At 53.9% G+C, this 14,860-nt stretch overlaps 1 protein-coding gene across 2 annotated transcripts in view; it reads left to right on the plus strand.

Moving 5' to 3' along the window:
• SHF (Src homology 2 domain containing F) overlaps positions 1-14,860 on the plus strand; it is a 62,631-nt gene that overhangs the window by 39,644 nt on the left and 8,127 nt on the right. For both annotated transcript variants that reach the window (XM_034782836.1, XM_034782837.1), the window contains exons 4-6: positions 2,490-2,627; positions 10,023-10,176; positions 11,235-11,354. In XM_034782836.1, coding sequence (XP_034638727.1) covers positions 2,490-2,627; positions 10,023-10,176; positions 11,235-11,354 — 412 coding nt within the window. The remainder of the gene's footprint in view (positions 1-2,489; positions 2,628-10,022; positions 10,177-11,234; positions 11,355-14,860) is intronic.

Consider the following 14,860-nt stretch of genomic DNA (forward strand, 5'->3'; position numbering starts at 1 on the left):
CTGGAAACTCCCCAGCTTCCCTGGGTTTGCCTGAAAACCCCATCCCCTTCTCTCTGGGTCCACACAGCCCGTCTCCCTGGCAGACACCCACTCTTCCACCAGGCCTTGGTGAGGCAGTGGGGCGACCCCTTCCCCTTGGCACTGGGCCTGCACCTGTCCCACTCCCCATAGCATGGGCAGAACAGGTGCCTTGCTGCATGCCCTGCCCTGGAGCTCCTGGCTCCAGCTCGAGGTGGGAATCTGCTCTGCTGGTGCCCAGCCCAAAGCCGTCTGCTGTCACAGCTCTGGGCTCCCCTTCTACTCCCCAGCTCTGCCGGGGTGGTCTCAAAGCCCTGTCTCGCCATCTTTCCATCAGGCAGCATGCGTCCGTGGGGCAGGGCCCAAACTCACCGAGCTGGTGCTAGTGCTAAATGAATCAATCCTGGCATCATGTGGCCAGCAGTGAAGCATCCCACAGGCAGTGTCTGAGTGGCCATTGTTAGGCACCAGAGTTAACATGCTGTCAAGGCAAGGATCTCATTCCTCAGGCAGGTGCTTTGTTATAGGTATTGTTAAGAGGGGCACAGGGGGTTGAGTCCCACAAGTAGAGGGAGGGGGAAGGCTGGCCCCCTATTGAGAATATAACCTAGTGCTTGTCCTGCCCAATCAAACACCCCAAATCAGGCGCTTCCTGCCTGGCTTTGCAAGCACCTCTCCCTGTGCACTGTGTTGGGGTGGGGGACATGGGGCCTCTGCCTTCCAACCAGCCAGCCATGGCAGTGGAGCTGGATGGGGCCTCTATGTCCCTTGCTCCTCATGCCAGTTGCAGCCAAGGGGCTGGGCAAGTCCCCTCCACCGCTCCCCGCGGTCCTGTCGACCCAGGGGCAGGAGGGAGCTGGGCCCCACTTGCCTGTACACCCATGCCCCAGTGTCCTGGACAGAACCCCCCAAGGAAAGCCCCCTGCAGAGATGTCAGTAGAAGGGGTGGGGGAGTTTCCCCTGTGCCCAGGTTGTGCAGGGGCTGGCATCCTGGGCATGGGCTGGCTTGCTGCTGTCCCTGATTATCTGGAGGAGCAATTTGGGGCTGGCATGGCACATTGTAACAGCAGCCTGGGGTGGCAGGAGGGGATTGGTCCTGTACTATGCAGTAACTGCTGTGGCACATCCCCCGGGGCTCTGCTCGCTCAGTTGAGCTCAGTGTGTGTGATAATGCTTGCTCTGTGCTCACTCCCTTAGCACCAGGCTCTGCACCCCCGAGGAGCTGAGGGCTCGGCACTAACCCAGAGCCATCCCATGGGCATGGCCACATTTCCTGGGCCACTGCACTGTCCCCGGAGGGGGGGCACCATTCGGGGCTAGGGTGCCGCCAATCCTGCTGCCCACTCTGCTGGCCCACAGCAGCCATGCACCAGCCGTGAGCACCACAGCACAATCCCCCTTGGCCATCTGGGAGCGTTGGGGTAGGAAGAACCTGGGAAGAGGGGAGGCCAACTGGGAGATTGAGGAGAGGGGGACATGGCCATGCTCTGAGATAGGATTCAAGAGGTGCTGAGATGGAATTGGGTGGTACTGGCCAAGGGGAGGGAGCCCAGGGAGTCAGGTGTCCCCCGCCTCCCCAGCACGGAGCTAGGGGCCAGTGGCCAGCCTGGGCTGCAGGTGGGAGGGGCAGACAGGAGTGCTCCAGGGGCTGGCTGCGTTGGGAGCTGCTGAGCTGTGGAGGGGGCAGGGCCCTAGCAAAGGGAGCATGGTAGGAATGCGGATGGGCGCCAGCCAGGTGGGAGGAGGGGTGGGCTTGTGGGAGTCTGTGCTGAGCTCTGGAAGAGGCCACAAGGCTGCCATGGAAGATGAGGTGATTGGGAGGGGTGGGTGCAGCGCAGGGGACACTGCGTCTGTCCAGAATGGGATTAGGGTCTGGGTGTCCCCTGCTCTCTGGCAAGAGCCCAGGTGGATGGGGGGCTCAGCCAGGGACACTGAGTCTGGGTGGCCAGACGCTCCCGCCCAGGAGCCACAGTGCTGCGAGAGCCAGATGTGTGGTGTGCTGGGACGCCAACGATCTGTCCCTGGCTCTTCCCTTGCCTGGGCAGCCCCCCTGCCCTGGTCTGTAACGGGGCAGCTGCTGCCAGGCTGTGGGTGCAGCAGGGCAGTTTGCTGAGGACTCTCAGGTGTGTGTAGCGCCGCCCTAGCAACTGCATAGGCCCTGGCCCCTCGGCGCAGCAGGAAGATCCAGGTATCTCCCGTGACTCCCCTTGTGTCTCCACCCTGCTCCATCTGGGCATGCCCTGCACACTGGTTTGCAGCCTTGACCAGCCTGGGAGTGCCAGCCTGCAGAGAGGAGCTGGAAGCCAAGTGTGGGGCAGGGCATGTGAGGACTCAGAATGGCCATGTGGCTGTCTCCCACAACCCTCCTCTCTCCCCACACCATTTCCTGCCCACCTCCTCCGGACCCTGGGTGCCAGGACAACTCCAGCCAGCTCATGCGCGCTCTTTCTCTCTCTGCTTCCTCTGTCCAGTTGAGATCAAAGTGATCAAAGACTTGCCATGGCCTCCCCCCGTGGGACAGCTTGACAGCGGTGCAAGCCCCCCCGACAGCGAGGCCCACGCCCCTGCGCACCCCGGCCAGTCCCAGCACAGCCACGAAGACACCAACGGTGGGTCACCCTCAACGGTGCCCAGGGCCACGCGCTCCCACAACCGGGGGTGGGAGGAAGGGGGGTGGCTGGGAAGCTCTAGCCAGTGTGGGTTTCCCCCCCACACACACCCATTCGCAGGACGTCCTTAATGGTGCCAGCAAGAGCTGGATATGGAGGCTGAGTTACTGCTTGGCAACAACCACACGCTGCAGGGGGAGGTGGGTGCAGTGCCTGACAGGGGCGCACACTGCAGCACAGAGTGTGGCCCCATGCTGCCTGGCACAGACCACAACCCCCAAGAAGCCAGATGCACAGTGCCCATAATGCTGGGTGCATAGTGCAGTCCCAGACCCCGAACCAGACCTGAGTGGCGTCAGGGTGAACATGAGACCCAGAAAGGAGATGGTATGTGGGTGGGGGAGACAGCGCCTGGGGGAGGGTCACAGCCAGGGGGACGAAGCGCCCGGGAGAGGGGCAGAGGCACGGCTAGGGGGCCGCAGCGCCCGGGGGAGGGGCGGGATCACGGCCAGAGGGACGCAGCGCCCGGGGGAGGGGCGGGATCACGGCCAGAGGGACGCAGCGCCCGGGGGAGGGGCAGGATCATTGTGACAGCTGGGTGTGTACGTGCTGGGGAGGGCGTCTAGGGCTGTGGCCTGTGTTCAGGGCACACAAGCCTGGCTGTCCTACTGACTGGGTAACTCTGATGCCCCCAGCCAATGAGGGGCAACCCTGTTGTGCCTGGCGCTGCTGAGCCTGTGCCAGGAAGGAGGGAGAGACCAAAGGAAGGTCTGGTACAGAAAGGTGCCAGAGCCGTCCTCCCCAGGTGGGCCGCCCTGCTGCAATGAGAGGATCAGGGCTGGGACTGAGCATCACAGTCCCACTGCATGGGACTCTGCAAGCCGGGCAGCGTCCAACGCCGGCTGTAGTGCTCATAACCCAGCATGCTGGGAGCACCTGCTGCTGCAGCAAGACGTGCCCCAAATGCCCCTGGATGTGCCCAGTGCTCTGGTCTGAGACAGGCAGCCCGCACTGACACTGATCAAACCAAGCTGCTTCCTTGGCCTGCTGGGGCCCTGTCCAAATCCCCCAGATTTGGTAGCTGTGCTGGGAACAGAAGGCATAGCAGTGGAGATGGATTAGGACAGCTTGAGCGTGGCTGAAGGGCCCTGCCATGAATTAGTCGGGCTGGTGCAGAGTGAACTCTGGTCGCGCTTGGCAGTGTGGACAGGGGCAGTGTTTGTCCAATTCCCCAGAAGAAAGGTAGGAAGTGGGGGTTAGTTCCTGCAGGGGGGTGTGGGGAATCTGCCGTGCTGTGCTGCAGGATGGCACTGATGGACCAGGCTTCCCAAACCCCGCTCCGAGTGGTGGTGGAGGAGGCTGATCCTGTGAGCAGTCTTGCTCCCTGTGGCTCTGCGCCACTGGTGGGGCTGCCAGGACCAGTGTGTCAGGAGAGTCCAAAGGGGAATCTTGTCATGGCTGGGCGATCAATAGGGCACCTGTGCCTCACTGCTGTGCTGGTGGGTAATGATAATGAACCTTCAGGAGGAGAGGGGAGCGAGAATCATCCTGTGAGGAAATAATGTCCACTAACAGGCCAATTTCTGGGGTGGCTCTAAGCTCATTCCTGCCTCTCGCAGATGCCCAGTGGGGCTGTCAGAAATGTAGGCAAAAAGCTGGCTCTGGGCTGCATGGGGCAGTGAGTGCAGAACAGCTGCTGTCCCCCCCCACAAGGGGCAGTGTGCTGGCAGGGAAAAGTTGTTGTTCTGATTTGTGTTGCCCTAGTGCCTACGAGTGCCAGCCACGGGCCCAGACCCCATTGTGCTATGTGCTATAACCCAGTCTCATGCTTCAGGGTTTCAGCCAGTCGCTGCCAGGGGTCAGGAAGGAATATTTTCCCCACATGCACAATTGGCTCCACGTATTCTGAATTTTATTTCACTTTCCTCTGAAGCACCAGAGATTGGCCACAGCTGGAGCTGGGGCACAGGATGGGGTGGACCAGCAATCTGAGGTGGCACTTTCTTAGATGTATGGGCAGCGGGTCTTGCTCACATGCTCAGGGTGATCAGATTGGGGTCAGGAAGGAATTTCCCCCCAGGTCAGATTGGCAGAGACTTTGGGGCGTAGCATCATCTGAGCATATCCCACCTAACCAATTCCCTACCATTGCAGGGGCCTCAGACACTGTTTCGCCTCAGCACTCCTGTTCTCTGCTGTGGCTCACAACCATTTAGCCTCCTGAGGACTGAAATGTTTTGATCTAACTATAGTTCTTGGGCTCACTGCAGGGGTAACTTGCTGTGTGTTATACAGCAGATCAGACTCGACGATCTAAGGTCCCCCCCGCCAGCCTGAAAAGCTATGAAAGTAGGAAAAAATGGTCCCTCGCCCGCACAGTTACAGACTAAGACAGGAGATGACAGATTTGTGGATTCATAGCATTTAAGGCCAGAAGGGACCATTTGATAGCTAGACTGACCTGCTATATAACACCAGCCAGTACATTTCCCCCTTTATTGAACCCCATAACTTGTGTTGGGCTAAACCATCTCCCAGAGGCCCCAGACCAGATCTGGAGACCTCAAGAAACAAATGCCAACATTCCTGTGCTAGTTTGTTCCAGTGGCTACTCACTCTGCTGTTAGCAATCTGTGCCTGATTTCTGCTCTGAATTGGTCTGATAGCTTCCAGCCATTGGTTCTTGTTCTGCCTTTGTCTGCTAGATTCTAGAGCCCTTTAGTATCCAGTCTTTTCTCCCCAGCAAGGTACTTATACACCATAATCAAGTCACCTCTCAATCTTCTTTTTGATAAGAAGATTGGGATCTTTAAGTCTCTCCTTGAACAGCATTTTCTCCATCCTTCATTACTTTTGTGGCTCTTTTCTGTACTCTCTCCAGTTTTTCAAAATCCTTTTTCAAATGTGGGCACCAGAACTGGATGCTATATTCCAGTGTCTGTCTCACTAATGCTGCGTACAGAGGTAAAAATCACTGCCCTACTCCTGTTCACTACTCCACTGTTTATACATCCCAGGATCTTATTAGCTCTTTTTACCACAGCATCACACTTGGAGCTCACGTTCAGTTATTGTCCACTATGACCCCTAAATCCTTTCCAGGATCACTGCTTTCTAGGATATAGTCCCCCATTCTGTAGGCATGGCCTGCACCCATTGTTCTTTGATATATAACTTTCATTTGGCAGTATTAACCATTCCATAGTAACCTGGCTCATCCTGCTTGCCATTTTTTAATATTGGCACAACATTAGCACTCTTCTAGTTTTCTGGAATTTCCCCAGTATTCCAAAATTTATTAAAAAATAACATCAGTTGGCCAGAGATCCTCTCAATCAGCTGTTTTGGAACTCTGCGGTTCAAGTGATCCAGACCTGCTAATTTAATAATGTTTATCCCTAGTAGAATCATAGAACTGGAGGGGACATCAAGAGGTCTTCTAATTCAGTCCCCTGCACTCAAGGCAGGACTACGCAGATATTATCTAACATCCTCCTTGGTTACTAATGGACTAGAAAGTATTTGGTCATTCTGCTTCTTTCCAAATAGAGAAAGCAGCAATATTTCTTGAACACTTCTGCCTTTTCTGTCTCATTGTAAAGAATTTTCCCATATCTAGCTAACAATGGGCCTGTACCAGTGCTAGGATTTCATTGTCGCTAATATAGTTTAAAAACTTATTGTCCTTACCCTTGCCAGCCACGGATTTTTCCCTAATGCCCTTAGCTTCAATTATTAATTTTCTGCCATTGCTGAATTCTAATTGATATGGGTTTCATTTCCCCCTTTTTCCCACTTATATCTTACTTTGGATACCAACAGACCAATGAGGGAGCACAAGGAAACAGTGTATTAGGCAGCATGATGGGCAGTGAGCTCAGCACACCATGGCCTGGCTGTTGTCTAGTTTTTTGGAGGCATCATGACAAAGGAGAGTTTTCAGGAGGGGATGTTTATGGGGAGCTACTCTGACAGCCAGACTAGTGGGAGGCTGTGTCACCCCTGCCCTGCACCCTGGAGTGCCTTGTAATGCCTTGCTGAAGTGGCTTCCACCTGGGCCACTCACAAACAGCCTTTCAGCGTGCAAGCCACACCCTGAGTGTCTGTGTGTAATTGCAACACAGTACACCCCCAGACCTGGATTTCCCCCCAGAAATGTATGTCTTTTATTGCCCAGTCTTCTGCTGGACGGTACACATATTTCAAGTCTGTTTAAGGGAATAATATACCAGTTTATTATTTTAAATAGTTACCCAGACACTTCAGTTTAAACACACTGGATTAGATAGAACAGTAAAACAAGTTTGTTAACTACAAAGAGAGAGATTTTAAGTGAGGACAAGTATGAGGCACAACAATCAGAAATGGTTACAAGAAAAATAAAGGTAAAATGCTTCCTAGGCCCTAACTTAACAAGCTATATTAAATTCAAGCAAAATTTCTCACCACATGCTTCCATCAAGGTTACTGTCCAAACTCTTTAGGTCAGAAACCACCTGCTTCCAAGTCCAATGGCTGTTTCCTTTTGTCTTCTCAGGTGCAGAGAATGCAATGGGCAGGGAGTGGGAGGGTCTCTTGGGGTGCTAGCCCCCATCTTTTTATAGATTCAGTCCCTCTCTTGAAAAACATTTCCAGCTGGGCACTAGGAGACAAAGAGTCGGTGTGGAAGGATGTTCCCTGCTGTTTCTTTTTCACCTGTTTTGAGCTTCCTTTGTTTTCCCTTCCTGCTTGGTGCCTCTGTTTAAATGCAAATTAAGGCAAACACACACTCCTTGGGCCAAGACAGGCCTGCGTGATCAGTTTGCTGCTGTATGAGTTTTGATCACACAGGGGAATCTTAGAACATCATATACAATGTTGCCACACGCGTTTTATTGGGGTGACGCTGACCAGGAAATGATGAGTTTTCAAATGCTACTGTGTGCAAAAATCATTATATTGGTGTGAACACGTGGGTGTAAATCACAAACTCCAAAGAAAGAGGGGCACCAAGCAGCTTGTATGAAAATGTAACAAGTGGTGCGATGGAGCCCGGCATCGCGGGAGCTGACATCTTGCTAGAGAGTGAGAGCTACAGGTGGGTGGGTTAGGTCGTGCAGGGCCTTGAAAGTGAAGACCAGTAGCTTATTTTTCATGCGATAGAGACGGGGCAGCCCATGGAGGGATGTAAAGATGAGGATGACACGGTCAAAGCGACAGGCTGGGAAATGATCTTTGTGGGGGCATTGGGGATGGCTATGGGAGGGGCAAAGTTGCATGTGGCAAGGCTAGAGGAAAAAATGATCTTGCTGGGAGCAGGTCATGGGACAGGTCCTCCCTCCTCCCAAGCACATCATAACTCAAGGCCCATAAGCAACTGGGACGCTCCTAGCAGCTCTGGCTGCCAGTGAGGAGCAGGCAGCAGGGGCTCCTGGGAGTGCCTGGTGCTGAGATCCTCACTGCCATTGCAGTGCAGAGGGGGACTCGGAGCATGTCCCACCCCCTTGGACATACCCATCCCACTGCACATGGCTCTGCCCTGCCCTCCCCTCCCTCCTACTCATCCTCTGGCTTGCAGCAGAGGGAGCAATGAGCGCTCCCCAGAGAGTTGTGGGGCACAGGCTTCCAGATGGGCATAGGATACAAACCCCAGGAGTTTTGGTAGGGTCTCCAGGGGAACCTGTTGTACTGATTTAAATCAGTGGTTCTCAACCTGTTTACCATTGTGGGCCGCATACGCAGCTCTCTATGTGTTATGTGGGCCGCAGTCACACAATATATATATATATATATATATATACACTACCTGTATGGCCCCGAGGATGTCACATAGGCCGCAGCTGTTCAGGGCTTGGGGATAAAGAGACCTCAGCCTACTTCGTAGCACAGCAAAAGCACCATTAAAAATCCTTTTTATCCTTTTATTAAAGAGACAAAAAAGAAGGAAAAACAGTTAAAGCCTTTGAAATGTAAAGATAATATCTTTGATTGGACCAACTTCTGAAGAAGAGTTCTGTGTACCTTGGAAGCGTGTCTCTTTCACCAGCAGAAGTTGATCTGGTAAAAGGTATTACCTCCCTGTCTTCTCCCTCTCAATATTAAATCAGGCTTTTATTTTAGCATCCCTTGTTCCCTGTCACTGGAGAGAGTTTTTAGCGAGAAACCCCCGTGTCTGGCAGTCTCTTAGATGGTATCAAAGCTGGTAATAACTGTCTTTTTGGGGACGGAGAAGAAGTTAGTTGAGCTGGGCTGGAGCTGCTGTGGTTAAAGTCTGATCCTGCTTCCTAGAAGACAGAACAAGAGAAACACACACTAAGGGGGAGAGAAAAGAACAGCAAAGAGAGAGAATGCAGCTTCGGTCTGTGGTTGTGATTTTCACTTGCAGCTTCACTGCTGCAAAAACACAGGCCCAGTGAGCGCTGCTGGATGGGGCTGTAGGGGGCATGAGCTGGGGGGGGTGAGCGCGGTTTGAGGGGGCTGTGGGGAGGATGAGCCGTGGGCGGTGAGTGCAGCTGGAGGGGGCTGTGTAATTGAACTGTGTTGGGGGAGCTGTCAAGGCTGATTCCCTACTCTGGCACTTCGAGTGCAGAAGGTGGGGGCCCGCAAGAATTCTAAAAATTAATACTGGCCACTCCAGGCTTGTATTAAACTCCCAAGGTTACAGCTTCTCTCTGACCTTGGATGGGTAGATGCTGCCACCACCCAAGTGCAAAAAAACCCTTTTAGAACCGAGGAAGGCGCACTTGGGAATTCCTTCCTGTGGGGTTCCCTCAAGCCCTTTCACCCCTCCTCCAGGGAAGGGCTGAGAAAGAAAACAAAGGAAATCAGGTGTTGCCACCAGCTAATTAAACAACATGTGCCCAAACCTCTTAGGTAAATTTTATTAAAAAACAAAAAAGAAAGAAAATACATTTGGAACTTAGGCTTTTTGCAAACTGCAATGTGGGTGCAGGTGCTGCTGCAGACAGCAGTGTGAAACTAGAGCAAGGGCACGCCTGGCCTGGCACGGGGGACAGCTGCACTGCACCCTCTCGGAGGTGCACTGTGCAGGGCCTGCGTCTCCCCTGTGCCTGCAGGGAGGCTGATAATGGCAGCATGTGCCGCCTCCTCCCCAGACAGAACCCTCTGCAGCACATCTCCATGGGGACTGGCATACATGTGCCCCAGGGCCTGTGTGGGGGTTCATGCCCCCAGGCCCGGTGCAGCACTCAGTGTGCAGGGGACACCCAGCAACACTGTCCCTACTGGGGCCTGTGAGCCAGGACTGGCAGGCTGGCTCAGTGCCCCAGAATGGCACTGTGGGGAAGCAGGGCTGTGGGACGTGGGGGGGAAGCTGGGCAGGGCAGCAGGATGCGGGAGGGGAGTGGTACCCAGGCTGTGCCAGCTGCCCCTTGACCCTGCGTTTGTCTCTCCCAGGCCATTGTGAGGGGCCAGAGCATGGCCACTCGTCGCCCAGCAGGGAGGAGAAGACCCGAACTGCGAACAGACACGTGAGTGGGAACCCCAAGACAGAGCCCAGCCCGGCCCTCGGGGAGAGGATCAACCCCACCCTGCCTCTGGAGAGCCAGTGGTGAGTCCTGTACCGGGCAGGGACGCCACCAGCACCCCAACCGGCCCTGCTGCTCCTGCGGGCCTGGCCTCTGGGCACTGGCCAAGCCATTAATCCGTCATGCTGGCCCCTAGCTCCCCAGGCCACGGGACCATGACTGAGCACAAGGGAACCCTAACAGTGGCCTTCCCGCCATGCTCCCTAACCTTCCCTGCCCCCTGTGTCCTCCCACCGCCCTGCCCTGCTCCCCCCTGCGTCCTGCCACCCTGACCTGCTTCCCCCCTGCTTCCCGCAAGCCTGCCCTGCTCCTGTGTCCTGCCACCCTGCTGCCCTGCCATACTTCCTTCCTGCCCCTGCCATCCTGTCCTGCTTCCTTCTTGCCCTGCTCCCCCACCACCTCCCGCCATCCTGCCCTACTCCCTCCCGCCATCCTGCCCTAGTCCCCCCGACTCCCGCCGCCCTGCCCCACTCCCCATCCCGCATCCCTCCACCCTGCCCCACTCCCTCCTGCCGCCCTGCCCCGTTTCTGCCCTACATCCCGCCGCCGTGCCCTGCTCCCCCCACCTCCCACCGCTATGCCCCACTTCCCACCACCCTGCCCTGCTTCCCCCCCACGTCTTTCCATAGCTCCTTCACTTCCTTTCATGCCCAGCCCCACTCCATGTTCTCTATTCCTGGGAACCACAGCGCTCCCCTCCACCCCTCCTCACAGCCTGTCCCCTTCCATGCATCCTTCCCTTCTGCCTCCCTCAGCCTGTTGTGAGACTAGAGAGTCGTGCTGCCAGCCACCCATCCATCCTTCCTGGAGCTGTGCGGCACTGTCCCCAGCCTTTCCCAGTCCGCTGCCCCCCAGCTCTCCTCTCCCTTGCGCAGCTCACTACACAGGGCCTGGGCATCAGCATGCGTAAGATCCCACCAGGGCACTCACTGATATTGCTGCTGCAAGATCCACGCAGAGAACCCCAGTGTTCTGCAGCAAATTGTTCCTGCTCCTTGCTGTGGCTTTGGCTTGCCTGTCTTCACCGCATCCCTCCGTGCCTGGGCAGTGCCCCTGAGCCAGCCTCTCTCTCCCCTGACAGCTGGTACCATGGGACGATCAGCCGGACGGATGCTGAGACCCTGCTGAGGCTGTGCAAGGAGGCCAGTTACCTGGTGCGCAACAGCGAGACCAGCAAGAATGACTTCTCTCTCTCCCTCAAGTGAGTGTGCTTGGCCAGGCTATCGGGCAGGGCCTTCCCCCACTGGAAGTGCTGGAGCAGGGCACGGGGAGGGATGGGGGACTGCAGGACCAGTGGTTGGCCAGGCTGCTGCTGTGTGTAACAAGCTGTGTCTGTCCCCTGTGCGGGGAAGCACCAGGCGTGGGGCTGCGGGAGGGGAGGGGAAGCCAGGCTGTTGTTTCCCTTTCCCGTGATGTTGTCCTTGCCCTTTGCTGTCAGCTGTCCCCAGGGCGGCGCTGTCTCAGAATGGTTGGGTATGTGGAGGCACATGAGAGCAGTGCTGTCAGCACATGGCTCAGTGAGCTCCCAGGAGAGTTGCTGCTTCAGGCCTGCAGGATGGGCCTTTCTGCACAGATACCACCAGCGGCACCTAGTGTCTCAGGCAAGCCAGCAGTCACACCTGCCCTCTGGGGGTCGCTGCAATGATCATACACACTCATCCCGCCACCTAAACACTTGAGTAACAAATAGGGGAAACTGAGGCACGCACATGGTATTCAGAGAAGACATTAAGAACATTCCCACTTTGTTACACACATGCACACACCCCGGGACACTGCATTCTAGGTTGGGAGTGCTGCTGTTCTGGGGAGTGAAGAAAGCCCCAGAACAGATGGCGGTATGGGTGTAAAGAGTAGGGAGAACAACATGCTCAGTAAAGCAGGAGGCACAAACGAATTAGCGTGTATTGTTATTATTGACATGTACTTCCACATGGAAACACGCACGGACACGCATGCACACACACACATAGACACATGGATGTGCACGCACAGACAGCTTTTTTAACCATCCCTGGCATCCCTCCCCCGCCTTCCTCGGGCCTTTCAGTTATAACACCCCACCCCTTTAGCTGTCCTCTAGGGCAGTGAGCTCAGCGCTGTGCTGGGTGGAGAGGGAGCCATGCCAGGTGGCTTTTAGAAAAACATCCAGTCTTGACTGAAAAGTTGAAAGTGATGGAGAATCCACCACACCCCTTGGTAAGTTGTTCCGATGGTTAATTATTCTCACTGTTAAAAATGTCCCCCTTATTTCCACTCTAACAGCGTTGGGGTCTGGGCAGCGCCTCCTACAAGATAGCCCAGGGCCAAAACAGCTCCCTGGATCTGCCCGCACAGCCACTGTCTTAGGGGGCTTGCTGAGTTCCCTTGTGACTGGGCCTGTCACATGCAGCACGCACTCCATGAATGGGGTGGAGAAAGTGCATGAGGAAGTGTTATTTACCCCTTCACATAACACACAAACCAGGAGTCACCCAATGAAATTAATAGGCAGCAGGGTTAAAACAAAAAAAGGAAGTATTTCTTCACACAGTGCACACTCACCCTGTGGACCTCATTGCTAGGGGATGTTGTAAAGCCAAAACTATTACTGGATTCAAAAAAGAATTCAGTAAATTCATAGAGGCTAGGTCCATCAATGGCTATTAGCCTAGATGATCAGGGATACAAAACCATGCACTAGGTGACTGCTGGATGCTGGGAATGGGAACGGGATGGATCATTTGATGATTACCTGTTCTGTTCATTACCTCTGGGGCACCTGGCATTGGCCACTGTCAGAAGACAGGGCACTGAGCTGGATGGACCATTGGTCTGACCCAGTATGGCCGCTCTTATGACACATCTCGGAAGTGCTCAGTTCCCTCCCTTGCATGCAGCCCAGGGCAGAGTGGCCAGCACATGGTCTGTTGCACTCCTTGGCCTCACAGGAGACTGCGGGGGGTGCTTCCAGAAGTGACTCTCTGTCATCAGTCCACCCCAGCAACCCTGCCTGTGGAATGACTTTGCTTCTTGGATCGGGGTCTCTGGTGCCACCAGCCATGATGGAGTCTGGGCAGAGCGATCTGAAGCACCCAGTGCTGGCTCCTTTGGGGAGGGCTCCCTGCCCAGCCTCGCTCCCCATCTAGTACAGCAGGTGCTTTCGCAACCCCATGGCACCATGCAAAGTAGCTCTGGCTCCACAACCTGCCTCCCCTGACCCTTGGCTGCTGTGCCTCGTGCCAGGGAAAGCAGCGGGACTGAGAGTTCTGCCGGGTGGACGGCCGAGAGAACAGAGCGGCGCTGGACCGCTCTACCAAAGAGCAAACAAACAAGAGACATTGGAATTGTTCATTTATGAGCATAACTTTGATTTTAGTTGGTACTACTGAGACCTGGTGGGATGAGTCACACAATTGGAATGTTAAAAATCAACAGTTATAACCTGTACAAGACGGCTCAAGTGGGGGGAGAGGGAGGGGCACTTTGTCAAAAATGGCTTTATCTGTTTCTGAGTCACTGATAACTTGGAAGAAAATGATCTTAAATGCTTATGAATCAATGTCCTAACAGATAAAGCACAGGATGAGATATTAGTTGGTGTCTGCTACAGACCACCAAATCACACTAGAGACCAGGAGGACCGGCTCCTTATGCACCTGTCTACAATGTGTAGGGATAACATTTGGTGATCATGGGGGACTTCAATTTGAGTGATGAATACTGGAGTTTTCATGGTCCCAATACCAAAACAGCCTTGGAATTTCGAAACATTATAGATGATAATTTCTTAACTCAGAAAGTGTTACAGTCAACACGGGGGAATTCTGTATTAAACCTCATCTTGACAATTCAAGAGAAATTGATCACAGAATTAAGACTTAATGGTAGCTTAGTTGTAAATGATCGTGACTTGATCACGTTTATAATGTGCAAGCAAAATAAAGTCCAGATCAGTGAGATAGATAGATATATATATATATATACACACAAACACACATACTTTGGTGCTTTAATAGGGTCAGTTTCACAGAGCTGAAAACAATTATGAGCCAAATCAGCTGGGAGGAAGAATTTAATCAGAAAAATATGACTGATAATTGGGAATCATTTAAAAACACCTGACTAGATGCTCCAAAAGCCACAATCTCACAATTGAGGAAAGAAGGCTGAACTGGTTAAAAAACCAACCTGGTTTAGAGGGAAAGTGAAGGCAGCTGTAAAAAATAAAAAATAAATATTTTTACAGCTGCCTATATAAAAAAAAATAGAAGAAAGGAGTAGCTGATAGTAATGAATATAAATCAGAAGTTAGGAATTATAGAAAATTGATAAGGGAAGCCAAGAGACACAAGGAAAAATCTATGGCCAGAAGAGTTAAGGACAATAAGAAAGAGCTTGTTTTAAAACAATATTTGGAACAAAAAGAATCCTGACAATGGTACTGGTCCATTACTAAATGGAAATGGTAGAATTATCCATAATAATGCAGAAGAGGCTGAGGTGTTCAATAGGGTTACCATATTTCAGCAAGCAAAAAAGAGGACGGGAGGAGCCATGCCCTAGCCCCGCCCTGTCCTGCCCTAGCCCCTCCCTGCCCCTCCCACTCCCCCCCTCTCAGAACCGCTAGCCCTCCCCCCGCTCCTTGTCCCCTGACTGCCCCCTCCTGGGACCCCTGCCCCTAACTGCCCCCCAGGACTCCACCCCCTACCTAAGCCTCCCTGCCTC

This window comes from Trachemys scripta, chromosome 10 (assembly GCF_013100865.1).
Source record: "Trachemys scripta elegans isolate TJP31775 chromosome 10, CAS_Tse_1.0, whole genome shotgun sequence".
Lineage (NCBI taxonomy): Eukaryota > Metazoa > Chordata > Testudines > Emydidae > Trachemys > Trachemys scripta.